At 42.7% G+C, this 27,717-nt stretch overlaps 2 protein-coding genes across 3 annotated transcripts in view; one reads left to right on the top strand and one right to left on the bottom strand.

Moving 5' to 3' along the window:
- klhl32 (kelch-like family member 32) overlaps window positions 1-13,708 on the bottom strand; it is a 30,853-nt gene extending 17,145 nt beyond the window's left edge. Inside the window, exons 1-4 of one of the 2 annotated variants that reach the window (XM_030103341.1) lie at window positions 13,543-13,708; window positions 12,088-12,212; window positions 8,422-8,602; window positions 1,020-1,127 (exon numbers count right to left, since the gene is read on the bottom strand). In XM_030103341.1, the coding sequence (XP_029959201.1) occupies window positions 1,020-1,127; window positions 8,422-8,602; window positions 12,088-12,110 (312 nt within the window). In that variant the 5' untranslated portion in view covers window positions 12,111-12,212; window positions 13,543-13,708. The remainder of the gene's footprint in view (window positions 1-1,019; window positions 1,128-8,421; window positions 8,603-12,087; window positions 12,213-13,542) is intronic. The other variant, XM_030103342.1, reaches the window with a different exon arrangement.
- A 1,401-nt stretch (window positions 13,709-15,109) lies between these two features.
- Window positions 15,110-27,698, top strand: fzd6 (frizzled class receptor 6). Its single transcript, XM_030103322.1, has 8 exons — window positions 15,110-15,236; window positions 16,833-17,243; window positions 22,684-22,880; window positions 22,964-23,543; window positions 23,618-24,037; window positions 25,021-25,169; window positions 25,267-25,617; window positions 25,725-27,698. The coding sequence occupies exons 2-8, from the start codon at window positions 17,058-17,060 to the stop codon at window positions 25,891-25,893; spliced, it is 2,052 nt and encodes a 683-aa protein (XP_029959182.1). The 5' UTR covers window positions 15,110-15,236; window positions 16,833-17,057; the 3' UTR covers window positions 25,894-27,698.
- Window positions 27,699-27,717: the final 19 nt, after the last annotated feature.

Here is a 27,717-nt window from a genome sequence, read left to right as displayed (position 1 = left end):
GTTCAGCACGTTGACCGCAGTAGGCCGAGAAGCGAACAGTGAAGTCTTGAAGTGTACCTGCATGTGTCATTTCAACAGAGAGCATTTAAAACCCATCTCAGGATTTACTTGATTTATATTTAAAATAATTGCACAGTGAAGTACGTTTAAAATTAAACTTCCGAATGATCATAAACTAGGAAACTGATTTTTTTTTATATAAGTACAGCTCATATATTTAAATGCTTTGTATATAATATTTGTTATGCTGTTTCACTTTTCCTACTGTGTGCCATTGAGATCCTGCAACTGTGAACGGTTAGACTGAATTCCTCCTGCTACATACTAGTAACAGATTACAGAACATCAGCAGACACTTAAACACAAAATAAATAACGGTTCAGCTCTGGAGAAGAAAGTGTAATTTTACATTTTGTTCAAGTACAGTAATGTCATGACCTGTGGGTTAAATAAATGTGCTCAGTTAGCCGAGTTGGTTTGGCTTCATTAGTTTGTTCAGCCGTGTCGATACCAGTTAAGACGGGTTTGTGGATTTGTTAGTTGCTGAGATCTTGTACTTACTGTAAAATACTTAGATTTGACTGTAGTGGAATGTTTTCATTTTGCGGCATTAACACTTCTACTGGAGTGAACGATGTGAGTATTCCCTCCAACACCAGTTTTAGAGCTACAGGCGAGCTCTCCTGCTTGTTCGCGCAGTATAGGTACAGGTACAGATGCCGGATGTCTCATGTGTAGAAAAGTGTCTCTGAGGAGCTGCTAATTAGTGGCAACTGAGACAACTGAGCGGCCCATTGCCTTCAGATGGAGCTGCCTACTAAGCTTATCAGACGAGGCACTATCGAAGAACAAAACCTGCTGTGGTGCAGACAGGAGTGTTGATTAAGCAGCCAAAAATACACTCTTTGCTTGGAGGAGTGTCTGTTAGGTCAGAGTTCGAGAATCCTTTCCTTTACGTGCCTCCATACTCACTGTTTTCTGCCTGTACGGTGGTGACAGTCGCGGCGGCCCCTGCTCACCTGTCCAGTGTAGGCGAAGTCTAAAGCGTGCTTCAGTCCGACGCTGGTCACTCCCTGCAGAGTCACTTCGTCCGCCTCGCTCTCCACCATGCACAAGCTGAACATGGCCTGATGGCACACAGCAGAAACACTGGGGGTCAGCTGAGGGAAACGCCACAACGCCGATATTTCATCTGACATTCTCCGTCTTCGGTTAAAAAAAGAAGCAGGGAGCCAGCCATGGGACACCACATTAGAGGAAGTCCAGCAGTCATGAGTGCTGATGGTGGAATTAATCCTGCTCTGAGATGGGTTTGGTATGTGTGCATGTACAAAATTAAAAAAAAAAACACACAGAAGCTCATCAAAACCTGCCAGATGCAAACATCCGAGAGCCTTTCTGTATTGATCTTGTCTGCCTTGGCCCTGGAGGTCAGCAGAAATAAATAGCACAATCAGTACTTTCTGTTACACCTCTTTGTCTTTCCGTCACCCCGTCGTGCACACACGCGCGCATGTATACACACACACGCACATATGTGTGCGTGTGTGTGTGTGTGTGTGTGTGTGTGTGTGTGTGTGAATGCCACACACTTGGCCTGAAATCAAAGCCGCGGACGCAGTGTCTGCAGTCTGGGCCCGCTGCGTGTGAGTCCAGCCTGCTGCTCACTAATCAAAGCTATTGACCGGTGTCGCACCACGAGAGGATGACAGGGTCATTGATCAGGGCGAACCAGCAGAGCACAGCAGCGCCGAGGAGGAGAGAGAGACGAGGGTCAAACGTGGCCATGATGAAGATCATTTCCACTGCCCGTCATCCTGCACAGCAAGGATTTACAACCTGTAAGCCTGTGATGGATATTTTCATCTGGATTATAATGGGAGAAATAGCATAACTGTGCATTGTTTGATCGGTTGATGAGTAATTGTATCTGCTGTGGGCTTCTACTTTCCACACATGTAGTGACCCAGCGAGCTTGCAGTTTTAAAGGATTTTTTTCAAATCACAGCAGCATTAAGCCGTACAGTCGCCTCACTCAGTCTCCTCTGAGAGACTCTAACAGCATGAGAAGCTTCAAAGGCCCTCGGGCCGGCCTGCTATCATAGCATCTTCCTCTGTCACGAAAACGACATTCATTCCTCCACAAAACTCATCTAATTCTCCCTGATTCATCAGACAAGTGAACTTTAAGCATTCACCAAGCCCGCCTCTCCCCCGCTCTCCTCTGGCAAAACAGGCCCCTCTCCACTGCGAGCTTGACGTGCAAGACGGGGTCGACTTGAGGCCACGTTGAGTTTTGAACCAAGGCTTCTCTCCTGTTGATTCACTGCTGTGCTAATTAAAAAGCTACTGGTCCACCGAGCACAGGAGGGCCCGAGGCCGAACCTGGGGAGGCATGGTGGCTGAACTGTGGTCAGCGTGCACTCGAGTGTAAACCCAAACGTTGTGCAGAGATGCAGAGGATAGAAAGGAAGTATAAGAATAACAACGTCTATGCCCTCATGCTGGTGAATGTGAAGGAAAGATCTGGAGAAAAGAGGGCGCCTCTCGAGTGTGAGCGCTCCTGACCTTGGTGGAGGAGCGAGGCGAGTGCCGGTGGTTGTGGTGATGGATGGCTCCTATGACTCAGGATATAGATCGGTCGCAGAGACACACTGAGCTAACAGAGTCACGCTCATCACCGCTGTCCTTTCACACGGCGTTGCAGTCGGTGCCTGCCGGCACAGATTTATGTGCATCTGCCCGGCGTGATCACACCGAAGACGACTCGTGACTCCCGCACGCAGCCAGCGAAGTACTAGAGCATTCAGCGAGGCTGTTTGGGGGAGTCACTGCGTTACTTACGGCCTCAGTCATTCTTTGATGAAAATAGCTGTTTGTTTTTTTTTGAAGGAGGGCATCTGAACCATTTTTGGGGAAAATATCGATACCTATTCACTTCCAAATGTTCTTGTTTTTTTTTTCCTTATTATTAAAAACAAGTTTTTTTAAGACTGATCCAAGAAACTTCACAAATATAAAAAGGTTAAGTCTTGAAGTTGTGTTTAACACCATGATGACGATGACAATGCCGTTTTTAAACATCAAATATTCTTTATTTGTGGTTTATGAAAAACATAGGCCACAATTCTCATTTTGGAATAGAGAGTCATGTCAATCACACTGAATCTGAACGATTTTCCCAGGTGGGGGTTTAGGGCTTTGCTCAGGGAGCCAGCAGCGGTGACACCTCACCTCTCGATAACCTCCGTCCCTACAGATAAATCCAATAATAATATTCCTAAAAGATCACACACAGAACAAAGTAAATTACTGAATGAAGCAGTTGAAATAGCTTCCCTTTGATTTCAGCCTCAATTGGATACAAACACGAGCGCCCATAGTGGCTTCTGCTGTAATCTTATTGTCTGACCTGCACACATCAATTTACTATGGAAAAAAAAAATAAATAAAAAAAGCTCTAACCTGAATGCAATTTGAACAAAAAATATAGCAGTAGACTGATAAAGTCCAGCAGGTCTCTCTGAGGGTATTTCTGTATGTCCGTCACTGTAAAACTGCATGACTGGCAATGCTTAAAATAGTGTTGCTGTTTTGGGGCATCACTTTAGGATTCTTTTCAAAAGCTTATTGATTGAACTGTAGATGACGATGTTAAAGAGAACAATGGAAACAAGAGGGCTTGTCCAACGTAATATTATTTTTGACAAAGGTAAAGGAAGAATATAAATAAGTCAAATTTTTGCAAAGACAAAGAATTACCTGGAATGAAGTTACGTAATATATAAAAGGCTTGTTTGTATGGCAATATTTTCTTGTGAAAACAGTACAATTTCATTGTGTTTTGGCTGTTCATTGGCTCAATTACATCTTTTTGAGTCAATGTTTCTGTTATTTATCTGAACAGGAAAAAGGAGCTTCCTAAAACGGGCAGTCCTGGCACATGCCGCACCACGGCTGCAGTCAGTTTTTCGGCTCGTGTGTAAATATTTCGTTTTTTCTCAGTCCCCTATCTTGTTCCGCGTGGATTCTTTGGCTCATGTCTACAATTTTTCTGGCACATCATCCATCCTTCCTCTGAAACAGTGTAATGGTGTGAAACCCTGAGCAGGGAAGTGATTTGCACCACCCGCCAGCTTGCAGGTGTGCAGGTGAGCAAACCGGGGATTCACTCATGGACAGTTCTACAACGTGGTCAAAAACTCCACAGGGTCCTTTTGAATACGGATATGGGTGAATAAGTGATTTTGACCTCTTACGGTGTTTATTTCCACTGTGGTATTGCTCCTTCTCTCTTATAAAGTATAACTGAAGTGCTTCCTTGAAAACCGCTGAGAAATGAGCCCGAGGCTTAGACCAGTGTATGTGTGTGTGTGTGTGCGCGCGCGCACGTGTGTGTCAGTGGCTTAAGACTGCGGAGGCTGCCAACTGGTGAAATTATTTTGCTCCAGTGTTTTTCATCTTCAAATGTGACTTGAATCGTGCCAAGAAATGAGAAAATTTTACAAGAGGTATGTGTGTTTGAACCTGAACTCGGGAGAAAAATGTGTGAAGCCACATCAAGATCACGGATCACTGAAACTTTCAGATAACATTCTGCTGCAGTCTTGACAAACCTAATTTCCCTGGGTTCTTTAAACTGACTAACCTAATTCATGCTGATCCTTAATTGTACATCAAGCTAATGTGGTCCTTGAAAGCCTTTAGAACAGTGGTTGCCAACCTTGTTTCCTTGTGCCCCCCTACTTCGCATTCTTTTTCTGTTATTACTTTTTTTTTTCTTTCTTCTGTTTACTCTAGATTCATTGGTTGTTAACATAATCTGAGACTCATACACGTGGACCCTGTTTGGATCATGACAATGGCATTAAAAGGCGTTAAATTTCATGGAAATGAGCACTCATTTTGTTTGCGATTTAGCACAATCACAGTGTTGTGAATCAGGGTGAACTATGCGACTGTCTACCATTAGCTGGTTCCCAATGCTCTCTCCAGACCTTCATAATATTAGACACACCACGCATTAGTTTGCAAATATTCTACTCCTGAAATCAGAGCTTGTCAAATACTTGCGCATCATACATTTAGTGGAATTTCAATTTGCATTTAATTATACAGTGCATTATCTTTGGTTACAATGCAACCACATCTTACAAAATTAAGTATTCAAAAGGAATTTTAATTTGCATAATGTGAGATTATGTAATTCCATTGCTTTAAAAAGTTATTTTTTTGTAGTTATCCTATTCCTTTAAATGTAGAACTAGAACTAGACTGAAATTTTGCCATCAGCACTATTGTCTTCATAGATGGCTTCAATAATGTCTCAGAAAACCTGACTATATGTAGAGTCCACACATGGATAAACAGATCTATCAAACTCTGGTTTAATAGTTCTGGCACCCTGCTGCTGCCGCTGCTTGTCATATGTGATTTTGATCAACTAAACCCATGTAAGAGCAAATCTACAACATTTCAGTTTGGGATGGAGCAGAGATGTCTCTCCTGTTTATTTACAGGCTGCTATGAGGCAAGCACCGAACACCACACAGTACACCAAATCCTCACAGCGCTGTTTTCTTTTAGGAATCAATCAACAGCAGAACGTGTTCCCAAACTATGCAAAATCAGAAGAGTGAAGCGTGTGATCTGAATGAAGCAGGGTTTTCTGAGTCTGGTTCTGGGAACTCTGTCGCACAGTGGCGCAGTGGTTATCTTGCATCACAGCGAGAAGGTCATTGTTAAAATATCATCTGGGGCCTTTCTGTTTGGACTTTGCATGTTCTACCTGTGTGAGTGGATTTAAACTGCTTTAAAACATGCATGTGAGTTCAATTTGTGACAATGAGGGCTGAATGTGAATGCCTTCCAGGGTGTCCTCTGACCCTCGCCCACAGTTATCTGAGATTGGCTCCAATCAGTGAGATATAAACTATTCATTCTTCAAGCACTCTTTAAAAATGTCTTCAACTCCATCCCAAATCTTTTGGAACAACAACCTCAAAAGGCGCTCATTTTGTTTTTCATCTGACTCATGGAATAAACATTTTCTGGACAAACATTGTCCACAAAACCTCAGTGTCCAGTCAGAAACACGAGGATTCGTAAAAGTCTCTCTTTGTAACAGTCTAACAACAGCCGGTTCTGAACCGGACTCTGTCATCTATCGCACATCATATGAATTTTTCTCATGCCAAGTAGCAACGCCAGACTACCTAGATTATGTTTTTCCCATTGGAAGATATTATTGGCAATGACTGTTTGAATCCAAAAGCAGTAATAAGCTTCTAGTGCCAGTGCGATGCTTTTAATCTGAAATGTCTGGCGTCTACACATCGTCTGGATTTGTCTTACTGTTACTGTGTTTAAAAAAAAACAATAATTAAAAGCTTCACAAACAACTTTGTTTCTCTTGATGTTGTGATTTCTTCTCAGAAAAGACATGCCGCTGACCTCCACAGTTTTCCTGCTGCTGCACACCTCCCTGAGAAAGCCACAACAACACACCATTCAGTGCTTCTTAAAAAGACAGGCGCGCAGGGTCTGAAATATTTATTTGTGACAATAACTGTTTTGATTTGAGTTCTGTCCTGCCTGCAGGGCGAAAAGAGAAAATCACTCTGGGGAACAAAAAGGCAGGGTGGTGGTGGAGGGGGGTGGTAGACTGAGTGTGTGTACTCGCACTTCTCACTGAGGGAGGGCATGTGATGCCACGTCTCCCCCGAGCTGCCCAGACGTCTTCCTGCCGTGATGGAGACTGGAAGAGGCAGGTGACGCATTCAGGGACAAGTCCCAGGTAAAACAACTCACGCTTGGCCGGGCATTTCATCGCAATCACCATGTCCTCTGGACTAGATAATGTGTTATAATCGCTGCTAAATGTGCGGGTGTTTTGTCCGTCTGAGTGCGAGGAGGAAAAAAAAAAAAAAAAGGAGCCACGGAGAGAGGAGAGAGAAAGTACAGTTACTGCTCTCCACACGAGGCAGCTTCATTTCCTCTGTAAATGAGCTAAATTAAACCCAGCAGAGGAGTCAGATGACAAAATGGAGATAATATTGTTAAGCTGCTACACAGGAACAGGACAGAGGAGTGAGTTTCTCTTGCTTGCTGTAACAGGCTGATCTGATAATCCGAGAAGACGAACAAGTGTGCTGCTCGGCTCATTCGGGACTTTACAAAAGCATTTAAAGGGAGAGAACAAGAGTGAGGAGGATGAACAAAAGGAGGAGAGGAGTGTGACTCGCCCACCCTCAAGTCTCTGCAGGGAAAAGTAAAAATAACCCAGCAACACACACGTACACACAAAGGAGGAATAATCCCTTGGCAACTTGGACGTATTTAATCTGCCTCTCATTTTCAAGAGGGATTAATTTCTACCTTCAAATCTGCTCAGTGTCCCTAAATCAAATCTCTTCGGTGCACTTTTCCCTGTGCGGCCCATCTCAGGAAATCTCCTGTCTGGCTCTCTGACAGCGCGAGTCTAGCCGCAGCTACCTCCGCAGCTTAACGGGAATCAAGCTGAAGAAACAGCAGAAAGCAAACACTGGGGCTCGATCCAGGTGGGCTGGTGAGGGATGAGCCGCTGTAGCAGGGTAGCGCTCTGTGGACACTTTTAGCACTTTTTTTCTTGATGTTAAATCGCGTTTATACCACTTTGGGGACTTATAAATTTACATTTATTTCATTTTTTTTTTAAACAGAAAGGCAGATCTGTGTATAATAGCTGCTTCTTTATTATTCCCCTTGCAAGTGATAACAATGATGAGAAGAGTCATAATAGATATGTTTCAGTGAATTTGCTCATGTTGTTTAACATGGAGAGAGCTGTACAGAGCTGCTGTCTCTCTCTCGCCCTCTCAATGACATAGTTACTCACTTTAACATTAGGATTATCTACTCTTATCTCAACATTTTAAATATTAAACTCATGAATAAATTTCAGTTTGCTGTGTATTTGTGCCTTATTGTTGAACCAGACTGTATCCACACAAGACGTGTCTATGAACGTACTTAAATAAACCTTAAGTTTCCCTGTAAAGTACATGCATGCCTTTCGTTGCCATTTGTTTTTCAGTGTATTTCTTCATGAAGTGTGAACATAACACAACATAATGAGCATTTTCCTTCATTGTAACTTCAAATGAATTTCCGGAGATAATTCATTGTTAGATTAATACACACAGGGAAAACAGATAATGTACCAAAGCAATACAACTTAGTAAGATACACCTCATTGCCGACCACAATTTTTTTAAAGTAACTGCTCAATATGTTGCCAATGAGTGGAAAGAGATAAGTAAGAAGTGGACTACCAGTCACTAATAAACTAGCATAAAAAGCACTGTCAGCTTCAAATTCCCATTTTCAGAGGTTAAAAAAAAAAAAAAAAAAAAAAGAAAGGACAGGTGTTGGTGGACTCACCCTGAAGTAATCGCTGCACGCCGCCAGGACGGCCTTGTGTGCGTGGAACTTCTGCTCGCCGGCGACCAGCGTGACATCGCACAGCAGGCCGTCCTTCCTCTGCTGGTTGAGGGCAGAGAGCACCGAGTCCTGGTGGGACTTGGACTGGCAGAGCCTCTGTCCTGTCAGCATCTCCTGACTGCTGCAACACACACACACACACACACACACACACACACACACACACACACACACACACACACACACACACACACACACACACACACACACCAAATTCTTTAACAACAGCAACAACTACCACTACCTCTTTCTTCTCTGTTACTGGCATGATCTCTATGAACTGTATTTTTATAACAGTTTCAGTTTTTTCACAGGACTGCAAAACAGGAACTGCAAAGCTCTCAGAACTGTTGTACAGACTGTTGGGAAATCTTATGTCTTATTATGATTTTTCCAAAAATAGGTCAAAAATTATTGCTGTCATTTTTAGTCAAATTCAGTGAACATTCAGTTTGATTTCTAAATTTAATGCCTTGACATTTTAGTACAACTGGTGTTCATGTGTGAATGTGTGTGTGAATGGGTGAATGTGATAATGTAGTGGAAAGCGCTTTGGACCCTGACGTAGCGCTGAAAAAAAAAAAAAAAAAGGCTGTATATAGTCCATTTACCCTTTTCCATATCAACATTTTTCATTTTTATATATTTGTGAAAGGCAACAGCTTTTGTTCAGCATAAAATAGCAAAAAGTACTCTTCTCTCTTTTATATAAGGAAAAAATGTAAACAAATGATTTTCTCATTAGCTTCACAAACAATTTGCTATCTACCCTGTTGTTAGAGTAATATATCATGGTCTTACAACAGTATATGTTATATCAGCTACAAATTGGACTGTTAGCATTGGCATATTAGCAATCCACATTAGGAGAGTGTTAGATACCATGCGACCATTGTACTGCTAATGTTTTGTTTTTCAAATATAATGATTTAAAGGTGAAAGTTTGATTCATTCATATATGTATCATATAATTAAGCAATATCACAGCAGAAGAAAACTGCTGTGCTTATTGTCAATATGGCTGTGATTTGGTCAGAGGCCCCAGGTCACTATTTAATGGTTGACAGCAATAAAGTTAAATAGATGTACATCTTTACTGTTTTTCTCATCTCTGCCAACACAAATAGACCTGCAGTGAAACCACAAAGTGATTCCTGAACAGCACACAGGATTTTCTGCACATTTTTTAATTTTATTTTATACTGTATTTCCACTTCAGGGTAGGCTTTAATCGTATACATTTATTTGCACATTCATATTTTACGTGCGACCAGAGAAAAACACAAAACATGGGAGGAAGAGTCCCCCCCATATAGTGTGAGCCTCTCAAGCCTTAAAGACTGTTAAAATCCGTTCTATTCATTTTTTATAATGGGCTCTTAAAATTAAAAAGAAAATAATGCAGCCATGAAAAGGTATCCACCTGACCTCCACATTTCTCCTGCTGCCATGTTGAATATCATTCAAAAAAAAAATCTCTCAATTAACCAGATTCTTCTGGAGGAATTCACTGCTGTATGGTCACATTCGTGTTGCACTGTGATATTTTTCACAGAGACATGGAGCCAATTAAATACATAAAAGTCTTGGATTTTCTTATTGGTACATATTTGAAATTGCAATGCGGTGACTCATCCGCCCTGAGCGACATGACATTTCCACGGTGTGCCCACCTTTACCGGAGAACATTTTCTGCCCATCGCCACATGTCTCCCAGTTCTTATTCTCCGTGGTGGACAGCACTTATATACACACACACTACAGAAAACTGTCACCGCTGGCTGACTGACTGGCTGTACGCTGTGGGTACATGAAGCAGAAAATATCCCCTGTTTTCTGCCCCATCCTCGGTCCCCCTCTGCTTGTTCTCATCCATCAGCGGCACACTGTCCCATCCATCCAAATCCATCTACGTCCACTTCCACTGCGGGCCGTCACTCTAAATGCTGCTGCCTGCCAGGAGGCTTGCTCTGTCACCTTCATGGTGCCGGAGTGTAAGACAGAGGAAAAAAAAGGTCGTGTGTGTGTGTGTGCGCGCATGTGCGTGTTTGCGTGCACATGCATGCTGGGCCCAAGGTTCGGTGGATGATGACTCAGGTTGTTTGTTTGGTGGTTGCCGAAGGGAGAAAAGAACAAAATTGCCTTGTTGGATGAGAGGAAAGGCGATTTACAGGATTATAAAATACAGAGAGGGAACGAAGTGACGAGTTTGAAGAGGCATGATGTCCTTGATTAAGACAATGATGATGATGATTAGGTGTAGTGTACTGAGCTTTCATTACTTTGACGCTCAGCATGAAGGGCATAATCATTCCTTTCATTTTAAAAGGATGGGTCAAACCTGGCATAGCAGAACATTCAATACACTGAAATGATATCCTGATATTAAATCATATAGGTCCTATTTTTTACATAATGCCAAATGTTGTTGAGAAAGATTTGAGATCCAGCAAAAGTGTTTGTTTTTTTTTTTTTTTCTGGAAAGAAAAAAGCTAATCCAAACCCCAAATAAATAATCAGTTATACTGATGCTTTAAGAGGATGAAGAGGCATACTTGTGAAGTGTTAGTCAACCTTGATGCATTGAAATTAAAGTCATTACATTTTTCTGAAATGAGAACTGTTGTCCAATAACACCACGGCGAGGGTGCCAAGGTCAGGAGTTTTAAACTCACAGAAATGATGGCTGCAGAAGATAAAAACATGGATTATGTTTAACAGGGAAATCTATGTTTTACATTACTCAGGTGGACAATACCCGGTAATGATTTAATGTTTGTGAGATCAAGATGTTTTCTCAAGTTAGTCCAGCATGCTCTTCATGCTTAAAATAATTTTCATGTCAACAAAACCACCAAAGCTAATGAAGGGGAGCAGACTTTCTCATTTCAAGATTTTCACATCTGTTTTGTCTAAGTTATGGTCAAAAGGTCAAAAGGCCAATTGCAGCTAACTTTGAGTGAAGATTTTTCAGTCTGACCATGTCAGGGTCTGATGTGAAGCTATAGTAATTTTTAAAACCTTTTTGGGATAATCAAACACATGTAGTTTTTCATTAATATTAACCTAAGTATCATACTTTTTTTTAACAGAGTTTTAAATTAACCATAACTTAGGCATGTAACTTTACTACTTCATCAACAAAACACCCTAATCCTGTATATGTATAGACGGAGAAAGAATGACATTTTAGCAGCATTTTTTTTTTCTGCAGCTCGCTTTTCATTGTTATGAACGCTACCTCAGGAACTACTGAAGATGCAGGCTTAATAATTGACACACTGGTTTGCACGTTGCAAATACGAAACTCAAAACAGTCCTTTCAGTAATCCCATCTCCATCCAAACAAGAAGATGAGATGGATTGCTTGCTTAGAGAAAGCTAGCCGCACATGCACCCTGAGAACACAATTATTGAACAACATATTGATCCACCATGGCTCTTTCCTCAAGCTGAAATAAACAAAGCAAAAAAACAATCTCCAACTCAAAAGACAGCAGTTTCTTGTCTATATTTGCTGCAGCACCATACAGACACTGTTACTTAAAGGATTCTAAATGGACTGTGGTTTTGTCGTGAATGTAGAGTATTGGCAAGACCACCTACCTGAGACTGGGTTCAGAAGGCATGCCCCTAGACAAGGGCAGAGAAGATAGTGGAGGTGGAGGTGGAAGGGAGATGCTGTGTGGCTCCTGAGGACTGTGGTCTCCTCTCTGGGTTCATACATCAGCCTGATAGGACAGAACAGCATGTCAGCTTCACTCAGTCCATCCACTTGACCCAGCCGCACCGTGACAACCCGCTGTGAGACGTGTGAAGGGACCCTACTTCACGCCATACCTAATGCTGACTTCTCCCTTCTCTCAGCTCCTGCTGTTGTTGACTTTGACAGTTCTTTCAAGGCTCCTTCTCAACCTGAAGCATGGGCCCTGTGACAGCCACAGGCGGCCACACTTTTCTGGAGAGGGAAATGAACGAGCTCAGCACTTCTCAGAACAAGCCGGGCGTCCAAATTACACCGAGTCCCTCTGGTGTAGCGACAACCTTGACATAATGTGCTACACACCTAAATCTGATATCCCACAGATAATACCCTGCAGCAGGAGAGGTCAGCAGAGATGCTCTGGGAAATCCAAGCCTCAGTGGCTACTCCGCCTGAAACACTACTCACTGCCTGTATGATAATAAGTCACCCCAGGATGCTCTTTTATGTCTCCTCTTCAGAGGAAAGTCTGTGTATGGATGTGTTTCACCTTAAGTGTGAACAGGATGGAGCTCTTGGGCAATGGTTGCTGGTGAAAGTAGTCCCCAGTGATGTCTCGTGATCGATCTGCTCATGAGTGACCTTCAGATGGATGACCACAGGCGCCTGCTGCTCCCTCATGAGGGACTGAAGGAGCTGAACCTGTGCCACACGAGTCCATATGATGCATATATGTGGTGTTTTTAGAACAGGGGCATTTCAAGAATGGAGAGCTACACTGACCATTCAAAGTTGTAATCCCTTATATTCAACATAATGTATACATTTTCTCTACATTTCTATTTGAGAACCGAGACTCAGAAAAGGCAAAAGATCTCCGGAATGTGGATATATTTAGGATCTGGTAATCACAACAAGTAGGCCATTGTTCCCCTGCAAAACGCTGTAATCTCCTGACTGAAATCAGCAACAGTGCAAATGTTGTCTTTTACGCACAGGAGACAATTAGGATTTACGCACGAACAGCGCGCGGGGAGCAGCGGAGGGGAGGGAGGCTCGAGTTTCCAGCCTGGCAGACCCCAACATCAGACCATTAACACTGACACTTTCCAAAAAGCTCACAGCTGTCAAAAGGTCTCCTAGCAACAGGCCAGCGCCTCGGTCCACAAACTACACGGGGACGGAGACGAGAACACGCTCGCCTCCGCACACACCAGCTCCATAATCCTGTTGCATCCATCGCAGGGCGCGTGCCGCACAATCCACATCCAATTCTATTTAAAGCACCTCGCGGCTTTGCAGGAATTTACCCTATTCGGCCGTCCCTCTTATCTTTGGTGTGCCACGAGCTTACGCACCTCATATGAATGCGTTATGAGTCAGTCCCGTCCCTCCTGGCGGCGCCTCCGCTACAAATGTCATCTGATGTCCGAGGCTGGTCTCCCGTGCGTCCGCGGCGGAGAGGACAGGAGGGAGCGGCAGCGGCGAGCAGATGCGCCCCGGTTACCGCGGACACTTTATTGGTTACACTGTAGCGCCTAAATTATTACACTGTAACCCCGCCTCTCCGGGGCGGTCACATGAATGTGGACACAGTCGGGAGAGTGCGCCTCCAGGTGGATAATTGGAGCACTGCAGGTGGCGGTGAACGCCTGGATGGTGGCGATGGATGCTTGACGGGACACCAGGGGTCCTCGTTAGATTTCCAGGCGGCTGTTCTCTGTAAAAGTTATTTCACTTTTGCAGGCTGAAGTGATTAATCAAGAAGCACACATTTCAAAGGCCGACAGAGTTCTGAATATGTGCAGTTATGATGGTGAAGCCATTCTGTATAATTTCAGAGAAAGAGTACAATACAATACCATAGAATTGAGTAGCCTTTATCATCCTTATAAGATGTAAACCGAGATTGGAGATCTACTTCTCTCACAGTGCAAATGAGGAAGACGCAGCAAACAAAAATAGAGCAACATTAAAAGAAATGGTGCAATATAACAAATAATAGTGCAATAAGACAATAGGTTCACGATTGTTTACAACGTTGTTTTTTTATGTGCAGAATGTTTTTTCAATCAATGAATGTGTGAATTTAGAATGGTTATGGCTCTGGCAAAGTCTGTTTGTCTCTGCTTTGATGTACCTCCTGCGCCTGCCAGAGGGCAATAGGTCAAACAGGTGGAAACCAGGCTGTGAGCTGTTCTTGATGTTCTGTGCTCTGCTCTGTCCATCAGGGAGGGGAGAGGGCAGTCAACAATCTAAAAATACAAAACTGTACCCCAGTTGAGTAAAAATACCGTCGTTGAAAGAAACCCAAGTGAAAATGCTCTTCTTATAAACTACTCGAAAAGTATACTTTTTGATACAAGTAATAACTGGCAGTGAAGTTATTTCATTTGTATCAAATATCTAAAACGTTAATTGGTTGGTGAATATTAAATAATGCACAAGGCACAAGTTTGTTTTTGGTAAATGAACCACGAACAAGGTTTAATTTTTGACACAGAAATGAGGTCTGTTGCAGTCCTTTTCTGACATGCTGCATTCATGAGCTGCTCGTCAATTCCGTTATTGTGTGTTATGCCATCCCAGTGCTGCAAAGTTCAAAGTCAATAAAAGCAACGATTTTAAAAACGCAAAAAAAAAAAAAAAATTGTGAAAGTTGAATTATTTTGTATTTATTTATGTTTTTTTTTCTTAGCTTTGTAGTATTCTCATTTCAGCTCTATAGATGTCTATGTACAAAATTACATAAATATTGAAAACACTTCAAAGCAAAGTAATGTTTTGACTTTATACCTTGCTTCATTTGCAGTGCATTAAACAGTTTTTGATGCCAGGCTTGTATACTTTAGTTCAGTGGTTTAAAACTCTAATTGTAAAAAGTCCTATTTCCCCAGCCGCACCTGAAGGCACCTCCGCTTCGGTCCAGAAAAGACGGAGCTCCAGGACGAAGCTGCAACTTCAGCAGGAAACACGCACCGAAACCCGAACAGGACTCCCCAGACCTGTGTCCATGTTCCTGCCCGCTCTGTTACCACCGGGGAAGCTGAGGGTAAGCCTTTGTGTTTTGAGTTTATGTCTCTTGGAGTTTGTTTCTACTTTGTTGGTTGTTTCGGGCCCCCGCTCCGTGGAGGCGGCCGAGGCAGGGATGTTGACTGAACTCTCTCCCCGAAGTTCCTGTGCAATTTATGGGAAAACGACTTCCCTGCTTGTCGGTGCTCTGGTTCTTACTAACAAACTCTGATTTGGAGCAGTTTCACGAGGTACAGAATTATATTGGAAACTTGGCGTGAACATGTCGGCTTATTAAAGCTCCCTGGTGCTGCTGGTATCAAATATCCCAACTTTTGTTGTCTAATTAGTGCTAACATGCTAATAAAGGCTGGAAACAGCGTCTGTTTACACTGTTTTTGTTTTGGCTGTTTGCACTTTTTGTTTTGGTCGTGCAGCCAGGGGGATCTGCAGGATGAGCCCTGTAAATAAACAGTAGCGCGGTCATTATTGTCTAACCACCCATAAAACCAGCATCAGGAAGAGTAAAACAAGATAAGCACCATATCTTCCCGACGGACTTGATCTCTATCCTTGTTTTTAGATGTACAAAAATACACAACATAATCCACGTGTCTGGATCAGTAACAAAAAAGTTTTAATACTTGTCCTCGTTTCAGATGCCTCGTGCTTATTAATGCATTTATGTGCATGTTGGTTTTACGTGATTACAAAAACATATTTTCCATTTTACAAAAAATAACAGTTCAAACTTGAAAAAATACTTTTTTTTTTAAATTGTGCTCACTGTAGATTTCACGACATTTAATTCAGAATATGTCAGTGTGTTTTAAATATTTTTACATATGTATTTAATGTCATGTTTTGCATGTCTTTCTAGCCTATGTGAATCCAACATGTAAAATAGAGAGTTTAATTGAGCTGTAGTTTTGCAGTTTGTCTAGCTTATTTACTATAAAGGACACTCTGTTACTACAGAGGCATCATATCAAATGTAGAAACTCTGAAAGATAATTACATTTATAAATTGCTTGTTCATTTTGAGCCTGTTGTCTCACATCTCTGATTTTGAGGTTGGAAAAAGTGATGTTATTATCTGGTTATTGTAATCTGTGACTACTGAAAATCTTCATACAGCACCTTAATGTTTTTGGTGCAGGATTGTATGCGATAAAGTCCATTATATACAGCGTCCTTTAAATCTGAACCGTACTGAAACTTTCCAGGTGAGAAAAACACCAGCACAGAAGAATTACTTCCTGCCCGGGGTTCATGATTTTCACTGGCTCCACATGTGTGTAGGTGGAACTCTGACGCTTTTAATGTGAAGTTTAATGTGCATCAACAAGCTGAGACTCATTCTATTGAATCAGCCTGGATCTTTAACATTCCCCACCGTAGACGTGTGCACTCTGCCCACAGATTTTCAACTCTGTCTTGAATTGTACTCATGGGTCTCTAAACAGTGAATCCCACACTATAGTCTGAGCGCAACGAAAGATCTAAGAAAGATGATGAGTAGCTATACTTCATCTTCTTCATCTCTAAAAAATGATGTGAAATTGTTTTGCATTTAAAGACGTTTTCCTTGATCCTAAAGGAGGAACCTGGCTGACTTTGGTTTTATTCTTTTCAGGGGTTTTGGGATTGTGGTACACACTGACCAATGAGAAAGTTTTTATCAGCTCCAAAGCCCACCGGCTCAGCTGAGATGCCCTCAAGAGAAGTGATGCGTGGATGACGGTGTGAGCCAGAGGAATTCAAATCTCGGGCCAAGATATCCTCACACGGATCCAAAAAAAGAAGCCTATTCTGGTTTACTCGCAAAAAACGTGCAGCCTGCCTCCGTCAAGCCGTCACGATGCTGATGCCGGGACCTCTGTGGTTGTGCCTGCTCCTGATGTGGGTGGGATGCTGCTATGCCCACAGCCTGTTTACCTGCGAGCCTATCAAGGTGCACCGGTGCCTGGGGATGCCCTACAACATGACCTTCTTCCCCAATATGATGGAGCACTACGACCAGGACATTGCAGCTAGTAACATGGAGGTGAGTGCATGAGAGATCACACATAGGGAAAGTTAATCATTGTGGATTTTAATTATGTTTTTTATTTGACTGATGTTATAGAATTTTTCACATCCACCCAAGTATGGATGTGATGTAACATCATCTTATGAAAACTTGGGTCGTGACTGTATTATTTGACTGAATGCTAAAGAATTACATTTCTGAAAAGCATAATAAATAATGAGGATGAATTATTGTATTACTGCAAAGGTGTGTAGCGGTTATCACGCTCACTTTACAGCAAGAACATCTCCTGTGTGTATTTCTGTGGCAGAAGTTACATGTTCTCGATGTGTGTGTGTGTGTGTGTGCTTTCTCTCTCTTTTTCTTTCCCTGTTATGCATTGGAGCTTAGTTGGTCACGTTAAACGACCCAAACGTCTGAATGTGAGCTTGAGTCATTGTGACACTGTGTTTTCATGACCAAGGTGGGATTTGCCCCAGTCCCCACATGTTCTTTTAAAGTGGTGTAGAAGATGGGCTGTTTTTTTCCTTTATTTTCTGCTTTAAATCATCATAAAAACTGAATCCTGCCATTAAAAAAAAAAATACTGGCTGATCATTAGTCTGGGTTGTTGTGGGGAGATGTTAGATTAGCCAGTGAGAGAAAAAGTCTGCTTCTTCTGCTTATAAATAACAAATCCTACTTAAGGACATATTTAAAGATAATGAATATCTTCTCAGAATAATGCCATTATTAGTGTTGCTCATGGCTCCAGTCTGTAAATGGCTGTGTCTCTGTGCTTGTACTTGATTGCATGTATTGATTGGACCATAATCACCACTTTGTAATGGATGTCAACAAGCATAGTTCATCCGCATATCTGGGCCGATTGTTTTGTAGCATTTAGTGAATAAATTATTCCTGTATTGTTGTAAACAATTGATTTTATGCTTTGAAAATAATTAATCATCTGCCATAGTCAAGGATTTTAAAAGCTGAATGTTCAATTGTCTTCCTGCTGGAAAACCACAGTGAAAAATCCTTTAACCAGAAAAGTAAATTAAGAGAGCAGAACATTGTTATTTATGGGGACAAATCAGGAGTGAGCGATGATGTTGGTCCAGTAATATCATTGTTCTGCAGTAAAACAGTCGATGGGTTTCCTGTGTGTCAACTCAGAAGGATGTACCAGCATCAAAATGACGGGAAACAAGTTTCATGTTGTCACAATAATTAAATTTTGATACCATTTAGTCTGTGTAAACCCAGCATAAGTCACCTCAGGGCATTTTACCTGAGGAGGTCAGGACCTCACAGCGCTGTTGAGACAAACCAACAATCTTTATTGGAACAAGCACTCACAAGACAGCGAGGAGAAATAAGCCCCTACGAATAGGATGAAACTCCCACAGAAGCAGACACAGTCGGTCGTCTGCCTCGACCTGTTCAGATATTTAGAATATCCCCATAAAAGTTTTAGTTTGGATGTCACTGTGATGTGTGACATATTGTTGCATTTCTTTTTTTAACAGACCTTTTCCAGCCCAGCCTGCCAACCGTGACTCATATTCAACTGAGCAGCTCATAATAATCATATTGCTGCGCTGGCAGACTGAAAGAGCCCAAAAACATCAAATTTCAGTAGGGCTCAGAAAGTGCCACAACCCCCGCACAAAATTATTTAAGAAGAAAAGATTGCAGCTTCAGTTACGAGTACTTGCTTTCTCATTGTGGTTATTATTTTTGAAAAACCAAACTCTTCTCTCTAAATATTCTGAGAAGTGCATGCCAGGTATGTAACCCTAACAGGTAAACCTGCACCGGGAATGATTTCATTGTCGATAGATTTCCACTCCTCACAAAAGTATGCATGCAGGACTTAAACCGTCTAATCAACATTACAGTCATAAAAGGAGAGAACTACTGCTCATAGCTATTTTCCTTCCACCAGTCACAAACACCATCAACACACACACATTTCTTTTCCTTAATGGTTTTGATGTTTCGCAGCTCCAACATACATGATTAGATTTACTGTGCCATCTGAGGCCTCATCAGAGCACATTCATTAATATCAGGTGTACAGAAACAAGAAAACAGAGACCGAAAACTGTTCTTATTTGAAAACTGCAATGCTGTCCGACTTCAGCAGCGGTGTTTCCTGCACCTGTCTAACTTGAGTGGGTGAAGCTTCGTAGGATGTTATTGATCTGTATATTGGCAGGCTATCTTACCTTGTGTGAAGTTATTTGTGTTTCTTAGTCATTGATTGATTGTGCAAGCCTGTTTTGCCAAATCATTTACTAAAATGCAGCATGAACAATAGAGTTCTGACTTCTTCAAACTGGGCGTTAGATATAAAAATGCATTCTCACTTTCTTGCTTGTTTATTAGTTTCTTTTTGAAGGAGGATCAATTTTCGCATACTTGGACTGTATATCGGTCAATGTCAGTATTAAGTGTCAAGAAATTAGATATATTTAAGGGAATTTGAGAAAGCCGCGAGCACAGACAAGTATAATAATACACCCTTAATACTATACTGATATCTGAACTATAAGGTTCTTTAGCAGCAATGTTTTTTAGGCAATGATGGAAAAATAAGAAAGTCATTGTAACTTTCAGTTATCTGCGCACTATACTGTGGTATGCAGTCTGCAGCCTCTAGTCTGTGAGCAGGAAGCCCAAATAAAAAGACAAATGTTGAATATCTGTTAAGTATGAAAAAGAACTGGAACCTGTGTCCAAATTAAAAAAAAAACATTTTTAGCACAGCTCAACCATAAACTAGATATTGTTCTGTTTCATTTTATTCCTATTTCCAAGATTTTCTGCTTTCTGTCGTGACTAAAATACGCTGACTTTATTTACATCCTCTGAAACTGCTGTGATTCGTTTGTAGCATCGCCTCTCGGCTTTCTGAGAAGAATCTTGTTGGACCAGACACACAATGGGTCCTCACAAATGTTTAATGTGCTTGTTGATAAGTGTCTCATGTCAACGTTTGGAGACTAAACAGAGCTGCGACATGCTCCAGTCACTAATCCGCCACTGATGTTGACAGCCTGTCTCTAAGCAACTGTGGCTATCAGGTGACACTCAAATGTTGTGATGGGAAGCAAAAACATTGTGGATATCGTTTTCAAAACCAGGCCTTGTCAAACAGTCTTATCTTTGTGAGTGTGTGTGAGTGTATGTGTGTGTGGTTTGCCATTGCATTATTACCTAATGTTTTGGGGCATTCTGATCCTAATTTGATTGTCATGCTTTCTACTCTGGCTAAATGTCTTTTTTGAAATGAAAACACTACTTCGAACTCTCTTAGCTAGTTCAGTGTAAATTATTAAATCGGATTCCTCCTGAATTTTTCGTGTCGTAGAGATGTGCCTTGAGACCAGGTGTTGTCTTGTGTCCGTCCTCAGCACTGCACTCTGTTTCCCTGCCGTTGCCTCCTGCGCAGTGGCATTCCTGAGGGCTTGGGCTTTGGGTTACATACATTTGGTGTCAGCGTGTCGAGCTGGAACTGCGATCTGTTCAAGGAGTCTTTTGTGCCGTTTCTGCCAAAGGTAGAGGCTTCTGATTTCACAGCAACGCTGGCCACAGGCGACTCCAGCGACTTTGTTGTGAGCGGCCTTTGATTTCTGGAGGAAGGGGAGGGACACACCCAGTCGCACACAAAGAACAACGTGCATACCACACGGAGTCTTCGCCGTGTCTGTTAATCACTCACTCATTTCCCCCTCTCTTTCATGCTCTCACCTCCACTGCTCAGTCTCCCAGGTGACGGGCTCACTCTCTCTGGCCTGCATTGAGCATACCAAGCATAGGTGTCTTTGAAAGCACGCAGTGATTTATCACAAAGCCCCGGCGCTGGAAATCAGGCTGACTCCTGCATTGTTGTCGGCTCAGGCCAGCATATCAGGGAGGATTTTCCGGAGGAGGGTTAACCTTTTTCCACCCTCGGTCCTGGATTCCACCAGCTTTTGAAACCGTGTTAAAATATAAAGCGACTGAAGAGGCTAATTGATTGACTTTGGCAGCGTTTAGGGGTCTCATAAGTTCAAGTGAAAGTTGTAAAAGTGAGAGCCTAATCATTGTTTTTGGAGAATTAATAGTTTTTACAGCGACTGCCGCAAAGTGAATAAAGGTCAGATTGTTGAGCCACGTGGAGTTCGCAGTCCAGGACCTCCGCGGGAGAGGAACAAGGGCGCTCACTGTCAGACAGGGCAAACCCGGGCCCCTGAGACATGGCCCGACTGCCAGGCTGGCTTCCAGGAGAAAGAGGAAACGTTGAATAGTGGACTGTGCTCTCTTAATGTGTGTGTTTTGTGTACAAATATTAGCAGTTCAGACTGACAGCAGTTCGACTTGTGAGTTCGATGGTAGTTCCTGACGTTGAGTCCTCACTTGTAAGGTTTCAATACTATGGGGATACCATCTATATGCTATGACAAACCTGCACAGTTACTCCAGTTACTGCAAATTATACAGTGAAGTCATGAGCTTCATTTATTGAATAAAGTAATTTTCTGCTATAAAGTCCGCCGATGTTTGGTTTCCAGCATTCTTGGCCTGGCTGTCGCTGTGTTTCCAAACGTCTTCACTCATTTCCTGCCACCTATGTATACTCCCTCCTCTCTCAGTCCTCCAGCTCCTGACCGGGACAGAAGAATATGGTTTCCAGCCAGTGAATGGGCAGCTTTGTGTGATCGCTGCAGCTTAACAAAACAGAGCCCAGGCTTAGAGTGGAGCTGGTTCTCCATCTGTTTTGACATGTAACCCATCATGGGCCTCTTCTTCCGCTTTGGTTGAAATCGTTTTGACAGAATTAAGAGATCAATTTATTCATTTGATAAGATAAAAGCTGGACAGGTTAAATCAACGGGATTTTATTTGGATTTGTGTTTTGGTGACGGCTTTGCTTCTGTTAATCATCTCACGTCGCGCTTAGCTCCATTTCTGACGCCAGCGCTCGCTGTAAATGACCCACTTCAGTCACGAGCGTCCCAAATGAAATCAGGCTTTGTGTCCTTGATGTTTTGTGTTTTTCAACAAATGCGTTGAATGTGCTGTATGACAAAAACTAATTGTTTAACATGAATAAGTCAATAAAGTGTGCAGGCTTTTACCTCATACAATCTTAGGAGACTTGTGAGTCCAGGCAGATAACAGGAAAACATCCTGAAATTGTCTTCATAGCATCTTCAGAGCAAGTCTACATCTTGAAATCACCTGCCATAGAGTTTTTTTTTTAGAGAACATCACAAAATAGAAATCTAAAAAGAACCCCACTGATCTTATAGTTTTTGCAAGGTACTCAATTTTTATAAATAGAACTGAAATGTGGTGTATCTAAGCTTATATAACCCACACATAACACTTTAAACAAGCTCTTCATTTGTGCAGGGTTTGCAAAAACAGTTGTACTGTAATTAGAACTGGTTGAGAATAAACTGCTGCTCTCATCTGATTCCAGCCATTCATGCCCCTGGCAAACCTGCGCTGCTCTCCGGACGTCCACCACTTCCTTTGCCAAGCCTTCGTCCCGGCGTGCACCGAGGACAACAAGGTGATCCGTCCTTGCAGAGAGCAGTGCGAGACTGTCCTGTCCGACTGCAAAGAGAACATCCGCATCTTCGGTGTCACCTGGCCTCCAGAGCTGCAGTGTGACAAGTAAGAAAACATCGACTGCTCACACACCAGAACATCTCACATTATTCCTTTATTCATCTTTTGCCTTTTTCCCTTTCCTGCAGACTGGACCCATGTTATTCCCCCGACGGTTTTTTCGTTCCTGCAACCACTCCGATGATCTCCCCCTCAGCTAAGAGAGACCTTGGCTTCTGGTGCCCGCTGCAGTTGAAGACCACTCCAGGTCACGGCTCCTCCTTCCTCGGTGCTCAGGACTGTGCCCCACCCTGCTCCAACATGTACTTCAAACCCCACGACATAGAATTTGCGAAGACCTTCATCGGCGTGTGCTCCATCATCTGCCTGGGCGCCACGCTGTTCACCTTTCTCACTTTCCTCATCGACGTCAAGCGCTTCCGTTACCCCGAGCGGCCCATCATCTTCTACGCCGTCTGCTACAGCTTCGTGTCGCTCATCTACTTCATCGGCTTCCTGCTGGGGAACAATGCAGCCTGCACTAAAGCCACCGCTCCCAGCAGTGTGGACACTGTCGTGATGGGCTCTCAGAGCAAAGGCTGCACGCTGCTTTTCATGCTCCTCTACTTCTTTTCCATCGCTGGGATTGTCTGGTGGGTCATACTCACCATCACCTGGTTCCTGGCCGCAGGACCGAAATGGAGCTGTGAGGCCATTGAGAAGAAGGCGGTAGGAGTCTCAATGATTTTATCAGCAGGAGAGAAGATGCAGGTAAGAAAACTAACTCATCTTTGTGTCTTCAGGTGTGGTTTCACTCTGCTGCCTGGGGGATCCCCGGGTCTCTCACTGTCATGCTGCTGGCTCTGAACAAAGTCGAAGGGGACAACATCAGCGGAGTCTGCTTCGTTGGGCTCTACGACCTGGACGCCCTGCGCTACTTCGTCCTGGCTCCGCTGTGCGTGGGAGTCATAGTCGGGCTCTTTCTGATCCTGGCAGGGATTGTTTCTCTCAACCATGTCCGGCAGGTGATCCAGCACGACGAGCGCAACCAGGAGAAACTCAAGAAGTTCATGATCCGCATCGGTGTATTCAGCTGCCTCTACCTGGTGCCACTTGTCACACTGTTAGCCTGCTACACCTACGAACAGAGCCACCGCAGCACCTGGGAGAACACCTGGATCAACGATCGCTGTCAGGAGTACAGCATCCCCTGTTCCTATAAGGTACAACCAGTTTGTCTGCATACTGAACGTTCTGAGGACACTTACACTGTTACTGACATAGATTCCCTGGTTTGTCTGGTTGGATTGATTACCGGTTTTGTGGTTAAAAAAAAATAGTACACTGCTAAAGGTAGCACATGTTCAGAAATAAAGTGAAAAATGTAAGCGTTCTTTAAATACCTGAAAACCTAATCAAGGCTGAAGATCTGTTGAGAAAATGGCAACCACAATTATAACGAATAGTGAGATGGCAAGAATATTCTCACACAAATGCATGTGTTCAACATTAGTTATTTCTTTTTTGTAGATAAAAAGAAGGTTTTAAAAAATGTTTCAGTACACAAATGAATGTCTGTATCTGAGACCGTTTTAAACCGCATCTTAAAATCTAATCTTGATCTCATCTTGCATTTGAAGTCATCATATTGGATGTTGATATTAAACTTGCTTAAAAATGTCAAAAAATGTGGTTAACTTCATATTTAAGTAACTCCTTTAACGAAAAAACTCTACAACCCAACCCTGTGGGAGCTCAGTTTTAACCAAATCTGTTTGAGCTCTAATGAATTTTTTTTAATTTAATTTTCTTCAAGTGACCAAAAAGATGGAGACACTGGTGTCAAATTATTAGTACACTGTGCCACATATAGGTCAACTAAAATTATACTTCTCAGAAATATATTGATCTGTGGGTTTGAACTGTTTGTCATGTTTAGCTATTTGAACGGAATCCAAAAATATTTAAGAAATAAACTCAAATTCATTGTTTGTGGTGTCCTCTGGGTGCGATCTCTCATTAGAAGGGGTGGGGTTTGATGACGTAGGGGGGAGATGTGGTGCACTGCCGTGTTGGGGTTATAGGTAAAGAAATTAAATGGCAGCTTTACAAAAAGACCATCAACTATACTCATTCATTTAAAAATTGGAATTTACACTCTAAATTCCCGGGATAACGTTACCATCTGAATCTGCCTTTGTTTTAGACGACAGAGCACGACCGCCCTGACCTCACACTCTTCCTGGTCAAATATCTGATGACGCTGGTGGTTGGAATATCTGCTGTGTTCTGGGTCACCAGCAAAAAGACCTGCTCTCAGTGGGCCTACTTCTTCAACAGGACTCGCAAGAGAGAGTAAGACCTCATCAGTTGCCCCTAAAAACGCCACATGGATACCCAGTCTCTGTTTTCTAAAGCTAATGTCTGTCCTCTGTTGCCCTGTGACCCACAGTCCCATCAGCGAGAGCCGGCGAGTGCTGCAGGAGTCCTGCGAGTTCTTCCTCAAGCACAACAACCGCGTGCAGCACAAGAAGCAGCACTACAAGCCCAGCTCCCACAAGCTCAAGGTCATCTCCAAGTCCATGGGCACAAGCACCGGCGTCATGCCCACCAACGCCTCCACCGCCACCAACCAGGGCACCTTCGCAACGGGCAACCACGAAGCCCACGTGCCAGACCACCTGGACAGAGGCACCTCCAGCCGGAGCTCCAGGAGGGAGGGGGGAGAGCGACGCAGCAAAGGGGGGAGTTCCAGCAAGGTCAGCAGCCGCTCGGGGAGCGTGCACAGAGTCGCAGATGGGAGGTAAGGTTCAGGAGAATAGATCCCATCGATCCCGTGCTTCTATTCCAACATGTTGCCACAGTGTCTGTAGCTGCCGCTGATCTTCAAATGTGACCTGTCTGGGTTAGGATGACTCCGAGGAACGAGCTGTCAGATGCCAGGCAAATTCCCACTGGACCGCAGCTGCAGCATCCCGCTTTAACTCCACCCCACACCAGCAGCATAGAGGACTCGGCCCACCAGACGCTGCACAAGGTGCCAGAGGAGAGCAGGGAGCCAAAGGACAGCAGCTGCTGAGACACCGGGGCGTCCCGCAAAATCCATCACTTCATCCATTCATCCGTCCTCCGTGACGCTTTCACTGAAGCCAGGCTCGTCTGCTGATTGATGAACCTTTTTGTGGCATCATAAGTTACACCGTATAGAAAACAGCATGAATCCAGTATTACTAAGTAGGTTTTAGTGTTAGACAATCCATCCAGCTGTATCACCACCACCCATAGACCTTTATTTACAAAGCATGCATCGGGCTGACTGTGTTCTATATGTAGTTGAAAGAGATGTAACGCATGCTTGTAAACAAATACTATATTTTTGTAAATGTGTTGTTTTTACTGGAGAAAGCCTCTCACTGGATAAGTCGTTACACTGGGGGTTTTGTTGGAACGGTTCACAATGTTGCCAAAAATTCAGCTCCAGGAGGTCGTCCTGTGGTGAACTCTTTCTCAAAGTCTTATTGTTCCTCCTACAGAGACGTGCATCACGTGCCACTTTTCCTTCTCCTCTGACAAAAGGCACAATCTTCAACTTGATATAGTGGAGTCACAGAGAATGATGAATATGTGATTTTTCTTGATAAAGTTTGAAGTTTTTTAGATTTTTTTTTTTTCTTTCTTTTTTACTTTGAGTTTTGCTGCACTGTCTTCAAAGATGTATCCTGACAGTCTGGGTCATGTATGGCTTTGTAGTGTCTTAAAGGAATGCACCTCCGCTTCAAAGGTCTTCAAGTGAAAAGAAGTCCACAGATGTTTCACATGTGTCATGCTGTACTTCCACTCCTTCAGCCCATATTGCAAATCAAACAGGCTTTGCACTACGTGTCACTGAAAGCACAAACCACTAGTTCTTAATCATTCATGAATATAATTGAGGATTGGGAGGTTGTCTGGGGGTTATTTATAACATGTGGATCACAGACCTCATAACTCAAATTCTAATACTTTCAGAACATCTTCTGGGATCGATTTGAAAAGTGTCTTGTTGCTCTGTCTCTTTTAGCATCCATTTATTGACCTTTTTTTATATCTATATTTTCAAATGTCGGCACAATTCCAATAGGATGAAGTAAAAGGGAATCATTGACTGCTTATATTTTTATAGTCCATCTATGTGGAGAGAGAGTTTGATTATGACGTACCTAGATCTAGTGTGCAGTTCTGTAAATGCTCGATTAAAAGTGGTTTTCAAAGTGTGGGGTGGGTCTCCCCTGGAGGGCGCCAGAGGGCTTCAATGGGGGACACAACTGAAGGAAAAATCTTGAGTGCAGGGGGCTTCCTTCTCCAAGCAGAATTAAAAGAAAAAATGATCTTGATTGTTAAGGGATAATAGTTTTTCATAAAGCTTCATTATATTAAAACACGTCTTCAGACGTGAAATTAATAGCAGTGTAATAGAGATGTGATAGTGCAGTGGGGTTAGTTTTGAATTTGGTGTGAAATGGGTAAGTCAACGGTGTTAAGTTTCAGGTGAGATGAAAACTATAGACTCAGTGATTAGTAGAGAGAAGTGAAATGACAGAATCTACTTCAGTGTAAAACCACAACAGTTAAAGTCTGGGGGTGAAGGGGATGCCTTTTCCCAGGATCATGTGCTTTTTGCTGTTTGTTTGTTTTTTTTAAACCTTTGTGAAAAAGTTGCAGACTATGTAAAAACACATGTTCTTTCTGGCATGAGATTTTTTTCCAAACTGAAAGGGGGAAACTCACCCTCCCACACTTTGAAACGTCTTGATTCATCCCCCTCTGTGAGACCTTTATGTTGTATTTTTTTTTTTTTAAGTTAGCTTTACTTTCCAAAAAGAAAAAACAAAAAACAATGTAACAGTGCAGTTTTGTTTTGATA

Source organism: Salarias fasciatus, chromosome 11, assembly GCF_902148845.1.
Source record: "Salarias fasciatus chromosome 11, fSalaFa1.1, whole genome shotgun sequence".
NCBI classification, from domain to species: Eukaryota; Metazoa; Chordata; class Actinopteri; order Blenniiformes; family Blenniidae; genus Salarias; species Salarias fasciatus.
The sequence above is the reverse complement of the archived record's forward strand: the minus strand, read 5'-3'. Positions and strand labels throughout refer to the sequence as shown.

What these genes read in the sequence shown, in the direction of transcription:
- fzd6 (XM_030103322.1), top strand. Translation starts at nt 17,058, where the DNA reads ATGCTGATGCCGGGACCTCTGTGGTTGTGCCTGCTCCTGATGTGGGTG. An exon ending in GCATCCCCTGTTCCTATAAG is followed by an intron (nt 24,038 to 25,020) that starts GTACAACCAGTT and finishes CCTTTGTTTTAG; the next exon opens with ACGACAGAGCACGACCGCCC. An exon ending in AACAGGACTCGCAAGAGAGA is followed by an intron (nt 25,170 to 25,266) that starts GTAAGACCTCAT and finishes TGTGACCCACAG; the next exon opens with TCCCATCAGCGAGAGCCGGC.